Here is a 17,249-nt window from a genome sequence, read left to right as displayed (position 1 = left end):
AGTACTTACAATGATGGCAGCTGCCTCGTTCTACAGCAATAGATATCAGTTAAAGTACATTAGGTAGCTTTTAATGGAACTCACCAATTGACTGTCTTGTAACGGTGTATCTGTTGAAGCCGCTGGATGTGTCGATCATCGGGACAATGGTATTGAGCTAGCGATGATGTAAAACAGTCAGTGAATGAACCTGACAATGCCAAATAACTCACAATGTTCAAAATATGTGCATATATGCACCGTGAATAGTATGGAAAGCGGGAGTGATCAGCTTCGGCGAGAGTGATCAGCTGGACTAAAAAGGCATTTGTTTGGCTCTTCTCCTGCCAGACCCCCAATCACCCACTGAACGCGATGAAGGATTTACCGACTACACTCATAAATGTGGCTGTGCGTACAGAATGAGGTTAAGACATTGTATTGATGTGGTGCCTAAGATCTCTTGCCTTGCAAATTTGACATGAGAAATCATCACTCGCACATAGACTTGCATCAAATGGTGATATCAAAGGCCCTTGCTTGCTTCGACGAGCCTCTAGTAGCACTAATATTTGAATCTGACGGTTCAGAAATTTAAATCCAAACCCCCCAAAAATCCACCATCATCATGTATGCTGCAGAGTTCACCACAAATGCTGACCAGCACTATTGCGAGTATGCCAACTGTTTTAGCGGTCATCCTGGCACTGTACCTGCTATCACCTATATTGAGCACAAAGATCCGAGCAAGCCCGGTAAATGGCTTTGTGAAAAATGCAGCCGATACCAGCGCTCCAAGTTCACTACCAAGAAAATAAGTGATGCAGGTAAAATAATTGCTCGGTGTGCAGACTTTGTCACATTACAGTCTGACAATAATTTTCTTTAGTAATTCCAAATACCTCGAAGCACGGTTTCGGCCAGTCTGAATATGATGGTGCTGCAGTTCACAAGCAGACTGCAGAGGCGCAGCGTGGAAGTGAGTCGCCCAGTACAGTTGCATTTTATATTGAATACAAACCTTCATTTATTTTTGTAGAATCCCAACTTCCTGTTCGTGCAGTGGGGCTTAGTATATCATGTGGGATGCCTCCACCTGCATTCATCCCAGGTCCTGTTCACCCGAGGCGCGCCTCAGCAAATCATCAATTTGTTCCTTTACCCAACTGGCCTGCAGCTCCTGGCCCCTCAGACATCCACCGTGCAAATCCATTAGGGCCCAACATATCTATTTATGGTCGGGACCCTCAGTTTATTGTGTACTCAGACCTTCTTCGAACTCTGCCACTCAAGCCTGGTTATCAAGATGCACATAAAATTTATGAAGAGATGCGAGACCGGCTTGCTCGACAGGCCTATGCTTCGAGTGTTCCCGAAGTGGTATGCGTCAAGGCATACCTTGCAGTGATGATTCCACGGGCTAAAAAACCAACTCTAATATCTGTAAGTGTTGCTCTCTACAATTCCAAATTCAACTTCACCGACTTCACTGAATCTTCTATAGGATATAGTCGAGTCGATCAGCAACATCCCTTACCGTATTGGTGCCAATGACCTTAAAACTTCGGTGTACCTCACCCTACTTCCCATGTTCATCAAGTGGTCCATGGGTCTTACTTTTACGTTTGAAGAGGCACGTTTGCGTCTTGTTAGTAGTTTCGAGGAGATTCTTCCCCGTCCATCTGGAGAAGACATCAATGCCATAGCATCCCACTTCCTCAAGACCAGGAACACGAAGCAGCAGTTCAACGCTGGCAAGGGGATCGAACTTCACCTCATTATTCCACATACAAAGTTCCTTGCCGCTGAGCAAAGGTGAAATGGTGAGGAAGTAGCTGAGTCCAAGTCTCGCGATGTTCGTTTTCGACATGGACTATTGGTACCTTACATGACTGACAGCATACATCAACCAGGATACACCTCACGCAACAGCGGCAAGTTCATCTGACATCCAACATCTTTCAAGTCCTGCATTAGTACTATCTGCGGTGTCCCCATCAAAAAATTTGCAAAATGGCGTCCAATGTTCGCCTCACCCTGTCAAGCGCAAATTATCATCGGTCAGTCATTCTTTCGAACTCTAGTACCAGCCTTATGCTCATTAGCATCACACACAGCCTCCTGTCCCATCCACGCCCCCTCAAAAGCCTCGGACTTTGGATGCTGCAGTATCTCCGGATGTTAGTGCACTTCGCCGTGCACTTCAAGCGCAAGCTATTCCCATATCCCAACCAAACTTACCCTTTCTCACTCTTCGCACGTTCAAGGCACTACTGCGGATAATCCCCCCCATATCACTATCTGCTCTGATTACTGATCCAACCACTTCTGACATAACAAATACTACTGCCCCCCCAATGCAGGCTACTCTTTTTTTCGATCCACGAAGCAAACCGAAGTATGGAGCATTCAAAGCAGCACAATTCGGCTTTCTAGACAAAGCTATCCTTGGACCGTCTGGATCTGATTCAACTCGCATCTGCTTAAAGCAGTGCTACTACCAGACCGACAAATCCAAGCGGTTTCCTTATCCCGATTCTCAGCAACTACAGCTGCTGCAGCCAGAGATTAGATGCAGCATATGGGCAGGAGCACTCATGGACCAGGTTCAGCAATATATTGCCACGGAACTAGTGACTCGCAGCACACCTCCCTTCAAGATTCCAAATATCCGCTTCGTGCATATTGCTCTTGCCACTATCGAGGACGCTGGTGTTACCAAAACATATCTAATTGAAGAGTTCATTGACGAGTCCACGCAAGGGAAATTCACCAAGTATATATCCAACGACTCGCCTTCCCCACTGCCACACCTTGATGCAAATTCAAGTGAAATTGCCCAGTACCTGTCATTTGCACAACATGTCCAATACATCAAGACCAAGAAACTTGCTTACGTTGCAGATTTTCAAGGCTCGTCTTTATTTTGGATATCTACACATAGCTTATTCGTTCTTGACAGGTGGAAGGAATCTTTTAACTGATCCTCAAATTATGACTTCTCCGTAAATCTACATCCCTACTACTATCCTTATCAATGAGCGGCTGACAGCAATTATCAGTGATCTTTCCGGACACCTGTTCGCAGATGGCAACTTGGCATCTGCATTTTCATCTTTTGTGGAGAAACATTGGTGCAACATGTTTTGCGAATTTTTCAAATTGCCATGGGACTGGTCTCGTCCAATACCCCCATTGTTCCATAAGACACCAGAAGAAGTTGCTGACAGCGAGAGAGACTCAGAGTCTGATGACAAAAGTGATGACTTTGGTGAAAAGAGCATGGTTCTGGGAACTCGCGATGATATTTCAAAAGACTAGTTACTTTGGCATTCTTGTCGTAGACACACGGTCGGCACACCACTTCTTTGAACAACCCCCCCTACAATTCTTCGCATTATTACAACCCCTCCTCGGCCCGCGCCTCTGTGCGCCACGCATCTTAGAAACCCTCTCGACTCAGCCCAGATCTGCTCCATGTCCTGAGTGATCTCCCTCTCGCACGTGAAGCACGGTGCATTAGAGCTTCCCCAGCTTCATGAAGCCATTTCGCCCCGTTATCCTTGAGCTCCTTTGCACGATGCTGTGCATGCTCATTACGGGCGTTAAAAGCATCCACGATTGCCTCAAATTCCGGAGCTCTTTGCTCAAACTGCACTGTTGAATACTGGATAAGCGCATTAGTTTGAGCAATCATGACGTGAGCTTGTCGGGAAATGGCTTGGACGAGCGAATCGAGAGCGTCGATGATATCTTGCATGTCGGCATTGACAGCAGCTAGGACAGCAGGTGCATGCGTGTCCACAAATTTGGGAAGATAGTCCTGCAAGAAACGAACTGCGCACTCGCGTGTCCGTACCATTGGCGTTTGCTGGCGAGTACCGGTGCTGAATGCCTTGTGTCTGTGAAGGCTGGGACTGCGTGGAGCTGGCGCGGATGCTGATGGCGTGGTTGGGGCGGGTGACCTGATGCTGGTAGAAGCCGGTGGTGTAGGCGTTGGCGCTGGCAAAGTAGTGGGCGCCAGTATGGGCGGGTGGTGACGTGCTGGGCCGTTCTATGGCAAGCACTGGTGAAGTAGTGGGCGCCAGTATGGGCGGGTGGTGACGCTATGGCGAGGCCCGGTATGAGGCTGCTTACCTCCTCAATGAATCGTCTTGCTTCCACTTCCTCCTGCTGCTCATTTTCCTCTTCTCTCCTCATTCCTCCTTTCTCCTCCTCCCTTCTCTTCATCTCCTTGCCGTACTCGTTCCTCTTGCGTCCATTCGTTGTCCGCGTCCATTCGAGCCACATCAGCATTCGCTGACGTGTGCTGGGCGTTCGCGCATAGTACCGGCGATGGTGGTTTGAATGGCGAGGGCGCGACAGAAGGTGCCAGTGACGTGGTGTTTGGTGGTTCGCATGGTGGTGGTGATGGGTGCTGGCTGGGGACACACGTTAGCGTGTCTGATGGCGTCAAGATGGGTGACGCGTGTGCTGAAATGGGTGCCAGAAGAGTTGGCATGGTGGCTGCAGCGAGTACTGCTGAGCGCGGAGGCGTTGACGGTGGTGCAAGTTCCTGTGCGAGTTTCGCAAAGGGTCGCACGAATGGTCCAATGAGTGAGAGCTTCGGCTGGGGTGAAGTGTCTGTTAGTGTGATGAATAAATAACGAAAAGGAGTGAATGAAGGAACAAGAGCGTGATGGACTTACCAATGATTCAACCGGGCCATCAAGCTTAGGGTTAGGGTTGGGAGTTTGCACCTGCACGAATTTTGGGGGGGGGCAAGTTGGAGAACTTGTACGTCTCACAGTACTAGTACAACTTGCTACTCCCGAACCATTGGCGTCCGTGCCAGCTTCCAAGCCGCACTGTATGTATCGCCTCCAGTTCGAAGCTGAACAAGTTGTACATTCATACACGTACATAGATGGTACTAAGTCTTTTCGCCAGTCTAGGACACCACTCCCAGCGGAGTTTAAAGCTTCCGTGGGAGATTTAGCTCGAGTTGGACTCACCTCGACAGCGGCAGCACTACAGTGGAGAGATGCTGACAACCTTAATGTATTACCAAAAGTATATCTAGGCATTTCTGCTACAGTCCCTTCCACTGTCAGACTCGGACTCAGAATCCGTGAACTCTGCGAACTCTGGTTGATCTTCATCATCCTGATCCTCCCCTTGTGATCCCCAGTCCTGAACACCGTGAAGTGCTTGTGTTGGCGGGTTCACCATGCCTCCCATATACTGATAGCCAGCAGGTCCTACTAAGCCAGCATTTTGAGGGAGGTCCTGCAAGCTCGGAAGCAATAGAACATCATCATCTTCAGGTTCCATAACTCCCTGTGAAAGCAGGACTGTCAGGTCATCTTCACCTTCAATTGCAAGGAACTGCGCCAGTAACATCTGATACACATTCCAGAATGAATCCGACGATACTTGCGGTTTGCCGAGTGAGGTATAGAGGTATTGTGCGCGTTGCTCGAATGAAGGTGGGACAAGATCGAAGACAGGATGATCAGAGGGAGCATAAATTGCTTCAACCTCGTCAAAGAGCGCACTTGGCACTGGAACCTTGAGAAGAGTAAGTAGTGTTGAGCTGCAGTCATGGATGACATACTTTGAAGTCAAGTGAATTGAATTCGTGAGGTTTCGCACGAATGATTGCTGGAATGCCGTGAGGAAGAATCTTATTTTTGTCCCTGCGGGGAGCGTTATGGTTTCTACGATGAGCCCATGCATCAAGCTCAGCCTGGAGCCATGGAATTGCAAGCCAGCGGAACACGTAGCTAGATAGTAGATGGAGATTGTCAGTGAATACATATGCAAGGAAGTGATGCATACTTTTGCAGAGTGTTGTGAATGTCATATAGTCCCCTAGTGACACCTTCCTCCAGGATATTCTCAAAACCTGGAGCAAAGTCCCTGCGAAGCACAGACCACATGATTTCGGGCTTGATGTTCTGGTGCTTTCGCATCCAGCGGTGCTGAAGTGTTCCGTTGAGTGCTGGATCTAGGCGGTGCCGAATCATTGTTTGTGCATTGGCAACAGCAAAATTTTCGGAGCCTGGATCGCTCTGAGTGATCAAAGGTACAGCTGAGATCACAAAAAAATTGACATGATCAATGTCCGATCAATGTGAGGGGCTTGGTGACATACCTCCGAGTTTTCGGCAACAGTCAAGGTAGTATTTAGCAATAAGGCGTGGATTCTTGTTGGTCCACCAAACTTTCAGCCAATTAATCCAGCTGGTGAATGGATCGAGGCTGATATGCAGCCATAGCCCAAAGTGCAGCCATTTGTCGTGCTGGTCTTGGGGCCAGACATCATTAACCCCCGCACACCAAAAACGCCTCCGTTTGAGAAGTCCACGACGCCTAGCTTCCACAGCAGTTGGCTCTGTGATCTTGAGAAGCTTGGCGATCAGTTCGCTGTTCAAACATTAATTTATAGTGAACAGTACTAGCAAGTAGACAGCAACTCACCGGGGTACGTGAAAGCTGAACTGCTGGCGCAGGTCTCGTCTGATGGCCTCGGCACCTCGGTGGGGAAATCGTTGTCGAATCTCCCGGACATGCTGTTCGATGGACTTGAGAGTATGTTGTTGTTGCCTGGTCCGTTTCCAGCCCCAGCTATTTCGCATCCGACGAAAGCTGACAACGCTAGCATGATAAATTAGTTGAAGTAGTTGCACTGGACATATGTAAGATACGAACCTGAGTCCATATTCCTCCTGGTCATAATGATCTTTGAGGTGGTGCACGATGTCAACATCACTCATGTTGAGCTTGAAATAAAACTGAGCCGGATCTTGTATTTCCCTGGCAGGAGCTATGCTCGCTCAAAAATAAGTGAAACTGGCAGTGATTCAGGCTTAACACTCACGACATGGCTTATGCTGGTTGGTGCACCGAGAACGATCAGTCATAATGTTGGGAGCACAATCCTGCACTCGTCAACTTGAACGTTCGAGTTGTTTTGAATTCCGTCACAGATTGCGCTGTCATTGCATTAAGGTACGATCAGCACCTGATTTACTATCTGTAACCATTGGAGGACTCATAATTTGACAAGCAATACATCTTGAATATATCACTAGAAACATTAATATTAAGTCTCTCTCAAGCAGTGGTTGGGGGTCTGACAGGTAAAAGCCAAACAAACACGCTTAGCGAAGCTGTTACGAAGCTGATCACTCCCGCTTTCCATAGAATAGCACTTACTTGTCACAAGAACGGCCGACGGTCAAGTGGGTGGGATCAGCAAATGGATTGAGCCATGAAAAAGCCTAATACTTATCTTGTTAGTGGCCATGAGAAAGTTATGTGTCAGATGATGCCAGGATGGTTGAGGTCAACAGCAAGGTTTTGCTGAGAGGAAGACGAGATGATGGAGGGGAAGAAGAAAGCTGAGATGAAGCGAGTAGGGATGGAATGTCCCAATATTGGTCTGCTGCATATTGACGTCATTGCGTGAAGTGATGGTGCATGCGCAGCTGATGCGCAAGAATGTTCAAACGTTGAAATATTGAGCAAAGTCAAGTCAAAGTTGAAAGAATTTCAACATGTTCAACATTTACTGAGCGCATTGTCAAATGTGTATTTGAAACCCATTTGATAATTGATCGAGCGTTGTTGACATATTGTTTACATTTATCGATTTGCGTAGTTATTACAATATTCCTGGCATATATTTTATATCATCGTCGTTTGCCGTAGATATCGCTAGGACCGATTTTCACTGGGACTGAGTATTCAAATATTCATCTGTCTAGTTTTGCAGCTTTATGACCGACCTGTGTAGTATGACTTGTTTTTAAAGAGTGAATATTGTCACATTATCCTTTGACGGGCAGGTGATACAATTTAGATATTCCAACTTCGGACCGGAAGGTTGAAAAAAAGGAAGCCCGAGGCCACCCACCACCAATTGACATGTGCTTGTTCTCCGCCCAGAATGGCATTTCATATTCTCTGATCACTGTTGGAAATTCGAAGATATCCCGACTTAGGTGATAGATCATGTCCGTACTTCCCGGCTAATGAGCAGGAACTATATACGTCAAGCTTCAGGTGTTTACAGTGGCAAAAGGGGCATAATAACATGAGGTGACTTACAGTTAGGAGTGTCTTGTTGGCGATAAGAATAGAAGAGTGTCCGCGCGGTACGAGTCCCGGAGGATTTACCTCCGGGACAACTTACAGCCCATACTTCTCCAAGTAACTTGTTTCGTTGGAGTGTCTAGGGAGCTAGGATGTTTTGTAAATCATCGTTAGACCTCAGGCCCAGTGAGAACCGGACCTCACCATATCGACGGAAAACGGCCGAAATATTGATGAGCCACAGACGTAAGATTTCCGTAGATGAGCATAGAGAATGGGACTTATAGTTGATTTTCTAGCGACGCTGTTCGACGGAGATCTCACGATTTCGCACCGATTCTCGCATATGATATTTCCGTCGACTATCGTAGATTCTTAAATGTAGTCGTATTGCACAATGAAACTACGGAAATCGCATGAAAACGACGCTAATATACATTGTGAGAACAAACGAATGACACCGCAAAAATGAAATATACATAACTATACTACCTGCTGCAGTCTGTCCACCTGGTCCTCGCCAGCAACCCACCTGATGTCAACCACTGCACCCATGGTGGATGCCAAGTAGTATAGGCTGCCGGAAGAGATCTTGCTGATGATGTTGACTGTATTGCCATTCCATATATTGTCCTTGACCTGAGAAAAAAAATGTAAACAGCTGTATCAGGATGAGTGCACATTTAGTTGAGTTCATTACCAGCTTCAGCGTGTCGGGATCATAATCCTGCAAGACATAAATCAATCATGTGAAACATGTAGCATAGGAGTACATACCAGCTGCTTCTCTTTCATCAGGCCAGACCAGTAAATCCTGAAATTGGCTGATGAGCCATTTGTGACAATCTGCTTCAACCATCAGTGTGCGCAGAGTGACCTAAGCCCAAAATTGTTGGGATGCGAAACGGCCAAACACGGAGAGGAGTGAATATAGGCGAGCGCAACCTTAATGCGAGCCGTGACGCAGATGACGTCGGCCAATATCATTTTCGTTATACTTTCAATATATTCATATGTTACTGAAAATTTTCGTTCCTATGCTAGCTACTATAAAGACTCGAGTACGAGCGACATGACATCTCAGTTCTATCAAAGATACTGAGATGTATGTGCACATGATTCTACCTACGTTACAAACGGCTCACAAAAGGACTTAGTCTATTCATCGTTTAGGTACTTGTCAAGTAGCACAAGGAGTTCTATCAAAGATACTGAGATTCTATTCATCGTTTAGCATCCCGTGTGTCCCCCGCTCGTATCAACTCACCACAGGTTATGAGCCCTGACCCGATCATGGACTCGTCGACTCCCAGCACCAACTCCAGCTTGTTCAACATCCCGAAGCTTGCCGAAGACGGCTCGAACTGGATAACCTATAAGGAACGGACATTAACAGCTATAGGCGCGCGAGGACTGACGAGATATACCGATGGTCGGGCTATTGAGCCAAAACCCTTCGTCGTAAATCCTACGATGAAGGCTATTATGAAAGCGGACGGGTCAACGCCTACGCAAACGGAGATAGATGAGCTCGACAAAAAGATCAATGAATATCATCAAAAGAACTCACTCGTTAAACAGCAGATATTTTGCACGATCACCGATTGGCTGCTGTTGCACGTCCAGAAGCTGGGGACCGCGTCCAAAATCTGGAAAGAGATGTCAGATTCACAAGGGAAAAACAGAACTGGTCCAGATAGACCTGAGGCGCAGACTCCAGGAGACGAGATGTGACGAAGGAGGCGATGTAAAGGCGCACTTCTCCAAGCTATTATGCCTACGAGAGTCCTTGGCGGGGATGGGAGTAACGGTAGTCGATACCGACTTCCACGCTATAATTCTAGGGTCACTGCCCGAATCTTACCGGCCCCTCCTCTCATCCATGAATGCAGCCGCCAAAATCACCAAAACACCTGCTATCTCCCTATGAACTCATCACTATCATAACGGAAGAGTATGAGCACCGGCTACTCACCAATAGGCGTCCCACCAAACGGGGAGGAAACACTGCCCTTTCTGCAAGGGGAACTGCAGGCAGAGGCCAAGCCTCCGGCACCAACACCACCAAACCGGATCCCAGCATCGTGTGCTTCAATTGTGAGCGAAAAGGCCACTATAGCAGTGACTGCTGGCGTGCTGGAGGGGGAAAGGAGGGCCAAGGTCCAAACCAAAGGAGGAAGAGAGGCGAGAGGGCCAATAAGGGTCAAAAGCAGGCAGCGAATTCTGCCGCTACTGAGCCGGAGCCCCAAGACCAATATGCCTTTGTCACATCAGATTTGGCTACCATAGCGAAGGACTTGAACGTACCTGTCACCAAACGAGGTGCAATAATGGACTCGGGGGCAACGTCCCATTTCTGTCCCGACCGGTCAAAATTCTCGAACTTTGTAGCCATACCTGCCCAGCCAGTGCATACAGCCGATGGAACATCAATTAGTGCCGTAGGACGTGGAGACGTCAAAATAGGCTTACCGTTAGGTGACAAGCGCACCAGCGTTGTACTCAAAAATGCTCTCTATGCGCCGAAGATGGCGTTCACGCTCATCTCGACCAACAGAATCACAGCCGCCGGCCTAGCCGTCCTATTTGAAGGCCAAACGTGCAAGATCCTGTCGAAGGGTCCAAAATGCGAAGTCATAGCCCAGATCCCTCAGGTCGAGGGACTCTATAGTGTTTGAAATCAGCACGAAGAGCATGCGAACGTAGCGAAGTCCAGGCTTACCATCAGCAAAGCCCATCGTGCGCTAGGGCACATCTCACATGCTGCTGTACTGGAGGCTGTGAGGAAGGGTACAGTTGAGGGAGTAGAAGTTGACCTCACCTCCCAGCCGGAATTCTGTGACGCGTGTGTCAAGGCCAAGTCCACTCGGAGACCATTTCCTGAGGAGACGAAGAACCGTGTGAAGGCCTATGGCGAAATAGTGCACACGGACCTCTGGGGTCCGGCGCAAACGATGAGCATTGGAGGCTGCAGCTATTACATTAGCTTCATGGACGATTATTCCAGGCAAACGACCTTACGTTTCCTGAAGGCCAAGAGTGAAGCCTTGGTGGCCTTCAAGCAATACGAGGCATGGGTGGCACGGCAAAAGCCTGGTACCTGTATCCAGAAGGTTAGGTCCGATAGAGGAGGCGAGTACCTCAGCGAAGAGTTCGATAAGCACCTTGCGCAGCATGGAATAGAAAGACAGCTTACCGTTCACCACTCTCCCCAACAGAATGGAGTGGCAGAGCGTCTGAACCGGACCCTGGTTGAGCATGCCAGGGCCATGCTGTTAGGAAGGGACTTACCAAAATACCTGTGGGCGGAGGCTGTCAACTACGCCACTTGGCTGAAAAATCGCTTACTGTCGAGATCAACACCGGGAACAACACCGTTTGAGCTGGTGCGCGGGGCAAAACCACACCTGGGGAAGGCACGAGAGTTCGGGTCCAAGCTCTATGTCCATTTGATGGAGGCAGGGAAGCTGGAGCCCAGAGCGGAGGAAGCCATTTTTGTGGGCATAGACACGGAGAGCAAGGCATACAGGGTGTACTGGCCGTCCAAGAGGCGAGTGTCTGTGGAGCGAAACGTGATGTTTGCTCCGGCGGACGTGGTGGTAGCAGAGGATGTGCCGAATGAGGGGGAGTCCCAGCCTGACAACTCCGTCAGCGCCGTCAAAACTGCTAATGCACCTAACATTCAGCTCACCTCCATACCGAAGACATTTTCAGCACCTACTACTCCTCCAAGGTCATCACCCGCAAGACCTACAACCCCTCCTGCACCAAGGACAACCCACGTGCGTCCTCCAATAGGCTACTACTCCGCCCTACATGAGGGGGAGAGTGTAAGTCTGGTGGTAGAGTCCTGTGTGGAGGCAGAAGAATTAGCGCATGATGAGGAAGAAGCATGCACCTGTCATCTGGCCTTAGCAGCCGCAGAACCGGAACCAACGCTCAAGCAGGCCTTGAACGGCCCAGACGCTGTTGAGTGGCAAGAAGCAATAGATTATGAAATCAGCCAATTGGAGAAGTTAGGAACATGGGAAATAGTAAGTCAGCACTCACGTGTTAACATTATCCCATGCCACTTCGTCCTCGCCACCAAACGCGGTCCAGATGGACAGAAACTCAAACTCCGTGCCCGCCTCATGGCCAACGGCCAACGTCAGCAAGAAGGTGTCAACTATTTCGACACATTTGCGCCCACTTCCAACATGTCAACCATCAGGACTGTCCTCGCCATGGCCGCCGAACGCGACTGGGAGATCCACCAAGTGGACATCAAGAGCGCGTACTTGTACGCGGAGCTGAAGGAGGAGGAGTACATGTGTGCACCCCCAGGGTACCTGAAAAAAGGTGACGAGGGGAAGATTTTGAGGCTGAGGAGAAGTCTGCCGGGGTTGAAGCAAGCAGGGTACGAGTGGGCCGAAGAACTTGCTGGTGTGTTCCGAAAAATTGGCTTCACGTGCTCACAGGTCGATCAAGCTGTCTTCTACAAACGGGACCACGACGAGCACATGGTTGTCACCGTGTCTGTCGACGACATGGCAGTTACCTCAAAGCATCTCACCCATATCACCCGTTTCAAAGCTGACCTGCGCAAGTACTTCGAAATCACGGACTTAGGCCAACTCAACTGGCTACTGGGACTAAAGGTAGAACGAGACCGCGTCGCACGCACCATCACCTTCTCTCAAAATGCCTATGTCAACACTGTCCTCGAACGATTCAACCTATCCAACTGCAAAGCAGCCCAGACGCCCATGGACACCAGCGCCGTATTGACCATTGACCAATCTCCCTCCACTCCAACAGAGCACCATGCGATGCGCGATGTCCCGTACCAGCGAGCCATAGGCTCGCTTATGTACGCAGCGACCAGTACGCGCCCAGACATCGCGTTTTCGGTAGCCCCTCTCTCCCAGTTTATGAGGAACCCCGGGCACACGCATTGGGAGGCAACCAAGCGCGTGATGAGATACTTGAAGGGGACAGCGGACTATATGCTCACCCTTGGCACAACAGATGCAGGGTTAGAAGCTTACGTTGATGCGGACTGGGCGTCCCAGCCGCATCGTCACTCGATTTCAGGGTACGTTGTCTTGCTAAATGGAGGACCCATTGCGCGGAGTGCCCGCAAGCAACCCCTCATCGCGCTATCCACTGCCGAGGCAGAGTACATAGCATTGACCACAGTCACGCGCGAGCTACTGTACCTGCAACTTCTGATCGAAGAACTCTATGACGTCCCCTGCACACCCACTCCAGTTTACTGCGATAACCAGGCTGCTATAGCCCTTGCCTCCAAGCCGAAGTTTCACGCACATACCAAACACATCGACATCCGTTTTCATTTCGTCCGCCAGCACATCAAAAACGGTACCTTCTCCCTGCTGTATTGTCCGACGGAGAAGAACGTAGCTGACGCGTTTACGAAACCCCTCCCGCGTCCACGCCTCCAGAAGTTGCAGAATATTTCGATCCTGGAATATCCGGCCCATCCGAACATCTGACCCATGGCTGACTTAGCATCACGTGTAGTTCCCACGTACCTGATACGACAGCGATGTGTAAATGATAACCAAAATAGGTAAGCACGCTCGTGCGCTCACTGCATGCATTGCCGAAACCTTCGTGCTCGCTGTTGCACACAGTGAGCTCAATTATTTTACCATTTTCACATATTTTTTTTAATAATTCTTTTGCATGTAATTAAATATTATATATTTCGCATACTCATAATTGAATGAATACTACAATGGGTCCTGATATTCCAGGATCGAGATGTCCTCTCCACCTCATCCTTTGGGCCTCAACCTATTCTAAAAAGGCTCTTGAGAGTTGGTCACGGTGTCAGCCGCAACACGCGCGGCGGCGCTGTGAGTCACGTGGTAAGTTGTGACCGTGATATTTATTATACATGCAAGACTTTGGGTTGGATGGGTCAGATGTTCAGATGGGCCGGATATTCCAGGATCAAGATGTCCTCAGAAGTTGAGAGCTTCAATGGCGCTAGGTTCCGCTCGAGGGGGAGTGTTGGGATGCAAAACGGCCGAACACGGAGAGGAGTGAATATAGGCGAGCGCAACCTTAATGCGAGCCGTGACGCAGATGACGTGACACGTCGGCCGATATCATTTTCATTATACTTTCAATATATTCATATGTTACTGAAAATTTTCGTTCCTATGCTAGCTACTATAAAGACTCGAGTACGAGCGACATGACATCTCAGTTCTATCAAAGATACTGAGATGTATGTGCATATGATTCTACCTACGTTACAAACGGCTCACAAAAGGACTTAGTCTATTCATCGTTTAGGTACTTGTCAAGTAGCACAAGGAGTTCTATCAAAGATACTGAGATTCTATTCATCGTTTAGCGTCCCGTGTGTCCCCCGCTCGTATCAACTCACCACAAAAATTCCAGGTCAAAGGTTGATACAATGTTCTAGATCGACACATGACATACCTTCCGTTCTTCGATGTACTGGGTCACTGCAGGATTGGGGACAGTAGATTCGCGTTTTCGCTCAGCAAGCCTCGCACTGCATGTACCCAAGTCAGTGCCAGTTTGAACAAGGTCTTTGAAGACTTACAGAGGGTTCTTGTTATGGGGAAGGAGGTCTACAATCCCATCAGTATCTGTGAACATAATACAAGCACGAGTTGGCGACTTACCATGGTTGCACATGTTACTTATACAGGTGTTTCTGTGTCCTCGGTGCTCGTGTCGACAGTATCATTGCCATGATCGAGACGGTCTTGGGGAGTGGTATCTGCTGTGTTTGCATGTATGAAGCTTCCAGAGAGTTGCTCGCGTCATGAGTAATCAATAATCAGCGAAACACAGGGCACAGGAAGAGACACGGGCCCAGGACCAGATCAACCTGGGATGAAGCCATCGTACTAGTATGTAGTTGAAAGTAAGGACGCGCATCGCGTACACTTATCAAGTTAAAAACAACACAAACAAGTGACAAGTGATTCGAATTTCGCTGTGTTCGATTGATTGATTGACCTATGTCTGCAAAAATGTGCAAGAAAATATTGACAAAATTGTGTGTTTGCTTCTTTTGATCGAGACGACGCACGTCAACTTTCTCGATAATATGCTGAATTCACGATTTGCGTAGCTTTGACAATATTTGTAAATATATCCATCGTTTTCCGTCGATACGGTGAGGTCCGGTTCTCACTGGGCCTCAGGCCTCAGACACCAATTCTACCTCGTCAGTGTTTTTCGCTGTTACTGATTGTATGATCGCGTCTAATTAAGAGATGGGTTGAGGTTTTGCGATGCTATACTGACTATGGTTGTTGTCAGGGCGCTCTTATTCAACATTTCTTGAGAGCGCTGTACTTCAGATGCAAGAGCTCCCTTTGCAGCCCAACGCGCAAGTCGACCCCAGAGTCAGAGACTAGGTCCAATCTCTGATCCAAATTCCCGGATAACCTTCGCCGTCGACCAGAATTAGCTTGTATGATGAGTAAATTCTCTGTTCCGTCTCACTGCGCTCGCCCATCTCTGATTTGTTTCTGTGTAAAATGAAAATGAATCAGTAGTTGCGTTCTCTCGAGGAGACTTGAAGGGCTGCCGATATCGACGAACACTGCGTGTATTTTGATTGGTTGATATGTGCAATGCCCTTAGATGCCACAACGCATAGTCAAGGCCAGTTCATGTAGTCTCACTCGCGCAAGCTGACTGATAGTATTCCTGCAGAGTATCCTATCAGTACTAGCGCTGTTGTCACAACCTCACTGATCGTATGCCTCTAGCATGCTACCCTCGTTGTATGTGAGGCTTCGCAGCAGTGGTCCTGGAGAGCGGGTCTCAGGTGGCGGCCATAACATGATAAGTCTTGCATCGTTCTGGCCCTTCTAAATTCTGGGTATGGATACTCACGTGTTGATCTCAGCGCCAGAGACATTCAGAGACCGGAACATTCACAGGTGATCAGAGCGTGCAATATGGTCGACATTTTGTGGTTGGTGGATTATCAGGGAAGTTGGATGAGCGTGTATTTGAGAACATATATTATTGAGGAAAGGTGATCTCCGTGTTGTCCCACAGTATCAATAACAACTGTTCAAGCTTGCAAGCGTCGGCTGGCGTCCAAAGCGAAACTGTGATGAAGAGCGAGCAAATAAGAAAGTCGAATGCTAAAATTGGATACCATAGCATATACAACATTTTGGGGCTTTCCAGATACGCCAAGACTTAGAAAGCACAGGTGGGAATAAACAACGAATTGATATCCTCTAGCACAGAAACTGAGTACTGAATATCGAATCGAAGAATAAATAGCACATCTTACAGATAATGACTTCACCCACGTTATAAGATTCTTCCCTCTTTATCATTCTGTCCACCAACGAAGACCTTGGCTACAAAATCGTTTTGCTCGCATGGCTTCTACAACAACAAAGGCGGCCGCCATGAAATCGATTCTGACACCGTCGGTCACTTTCGAAGGTCATGGAGAGTCGATTCGATCCATATCCTACTTTCCAGATGGCGAGCGAATGATCAGCGGATCCGAGGATAAAACCGTTCGGCAATGGGATCTGAAGGCGGGTAAAGAGATTGAGAGAGCGCGGAGTGTTTGCGAAGGGGATGTATGGGCAGTGGCAGTATCGGGGAATGGTCGATGGGTTGTCGCTGCTGGTGGAGATTGGAATAGTGTGGAGCTGAAAGTCTGTGAGGTCGAAACTGGGATTGTGAAAATATTTGAAGGACACTCGAGTCAGATCACCTGTGTTGATATCTCTGCGGACAACACGCTGCTGGCGACCGGGGCTAAAGATTTCACAGTGAGAATATGGAACTTGGACACTGGCAAACTCGTAGCCGGTCCATTCGAAAGCGTCGCTTGGGTGAGCGCAGTTCGATTCTCGCAAGACTCAAAGAAGCTCGCAGTCAGGTTGGATAGGGGAACAGGCCTTGAGGTCTGGAATGTTCAAAAACAAAAGTTGGATGTGAGGATAGGGAAGTTGATTGGAGTCGGAGTCCTACCTGTGCCAGTGTTCTGGACAAACAGAAACAAAAACATCTTGACCGCATTCACCTTTACGGTTGACGTCGCCTGGACGATCTATGAATTCGATGCGTCGACACTGGAGACTGTAGGAGCTTCCTTCGAAGGGCACACCGGGACCATTGAAAGTTTGGCACTTTCATTTGACTGTACTCTCCTTGCC

General features: G+C 48.4%; 3 protein-coding genes across 3 annotated transcripts; 1 reads left to right on the top strand and 2 right to left on the bottom strand.

Moving 5' to 3' along the window:
* Positions 1-607: 607 nt before the first annotated feature.
* Positions 608-2,963, top strand: F5891DRAFT_1191671 (uncharacterized protein; the record flags this gene model as incomplete). Its single annotated transcript, XM_041367482.1, has 6 exons — positions 608-806; positions 869-958; positions 1,019-1,422; positions 1,484-1,794; positions 1,946-2,039; positions 2,097-2,963. The coding sequence occupies 6 exons, from the start codon at positions 608-610 to the stop codon at positions 2,961-2,963; spliced, it is 1,965 nt and encodes a 654-aa protein (XP_041223318.1).
* A 414-nt stretch (positions 2,964-3,377) lies between these two features.
* F5891DRAFT_1241509 (uncharacterized protein) lies at positions 3,378-4,480 on the bottom strand (the record flags this gene model as incomplete). Its single annotated transcript, XM_041369729.1, has 4 exons — positions 3,378-3,802; positions 3,825-4,085; positions 4,117-4,288; positions 4,413-4,480. The coding sequence occupies 4 exons, from the start codon at positions 4,478-4,480 to the stop codon at positions 3,422-3,424; spliced, it is 882 nt and encodes a 293-aa protein (XP_041223317.1). The 3' UTR covers positions 3,378-3,421.
* A 9,507-nt stretch (positions 4,481-13,987) lies between these two features.
* On the bottom strand, positions 13,988-15,130 carry F5891DRAFT_1279953 (uncharacterized protein; the record flags this gene model as incomplete). The annotated part of the gene is made up of 4 exons (XM_041370378.1): positions 14,727-15,130; positions 14,645-14,672; positions 14,518-14,593; positions 13,988-14,191 (listed from the first exon to the last, which is right to left on the bottom strand). Exons 1-4 carry the CDS (start codon positions 14,737-14,739, stop codon positions 13,988-13,990), a joined length of 321 nt encoding a protein of 106 aa, XP_041223316.1. The 5' UTR covers positions 14,740-15,130.
* Positions 15,131-17,249: the final 2,119 nt, after the last annotated feature.

Source organism: Suillus fuscotomentosus (genome assembly GCF_016647785.1).
Source record: "Suillus fuscotomentosus strain FC203 chromosome Unknown F5891scaffold_44, whole genome shotgun sequence".
NCBI lineage: Eukaryota > Fungi > Basidiomycota > Agaricomycetes > Boletales > Suillaceae > Suillus > Suillus fuscotomentosus.
The sequence above is the reverse complement of the archived record's forward strand: the minus strand, read 5'-3'. Positions and strand labels throughout refer to the sequence as shown.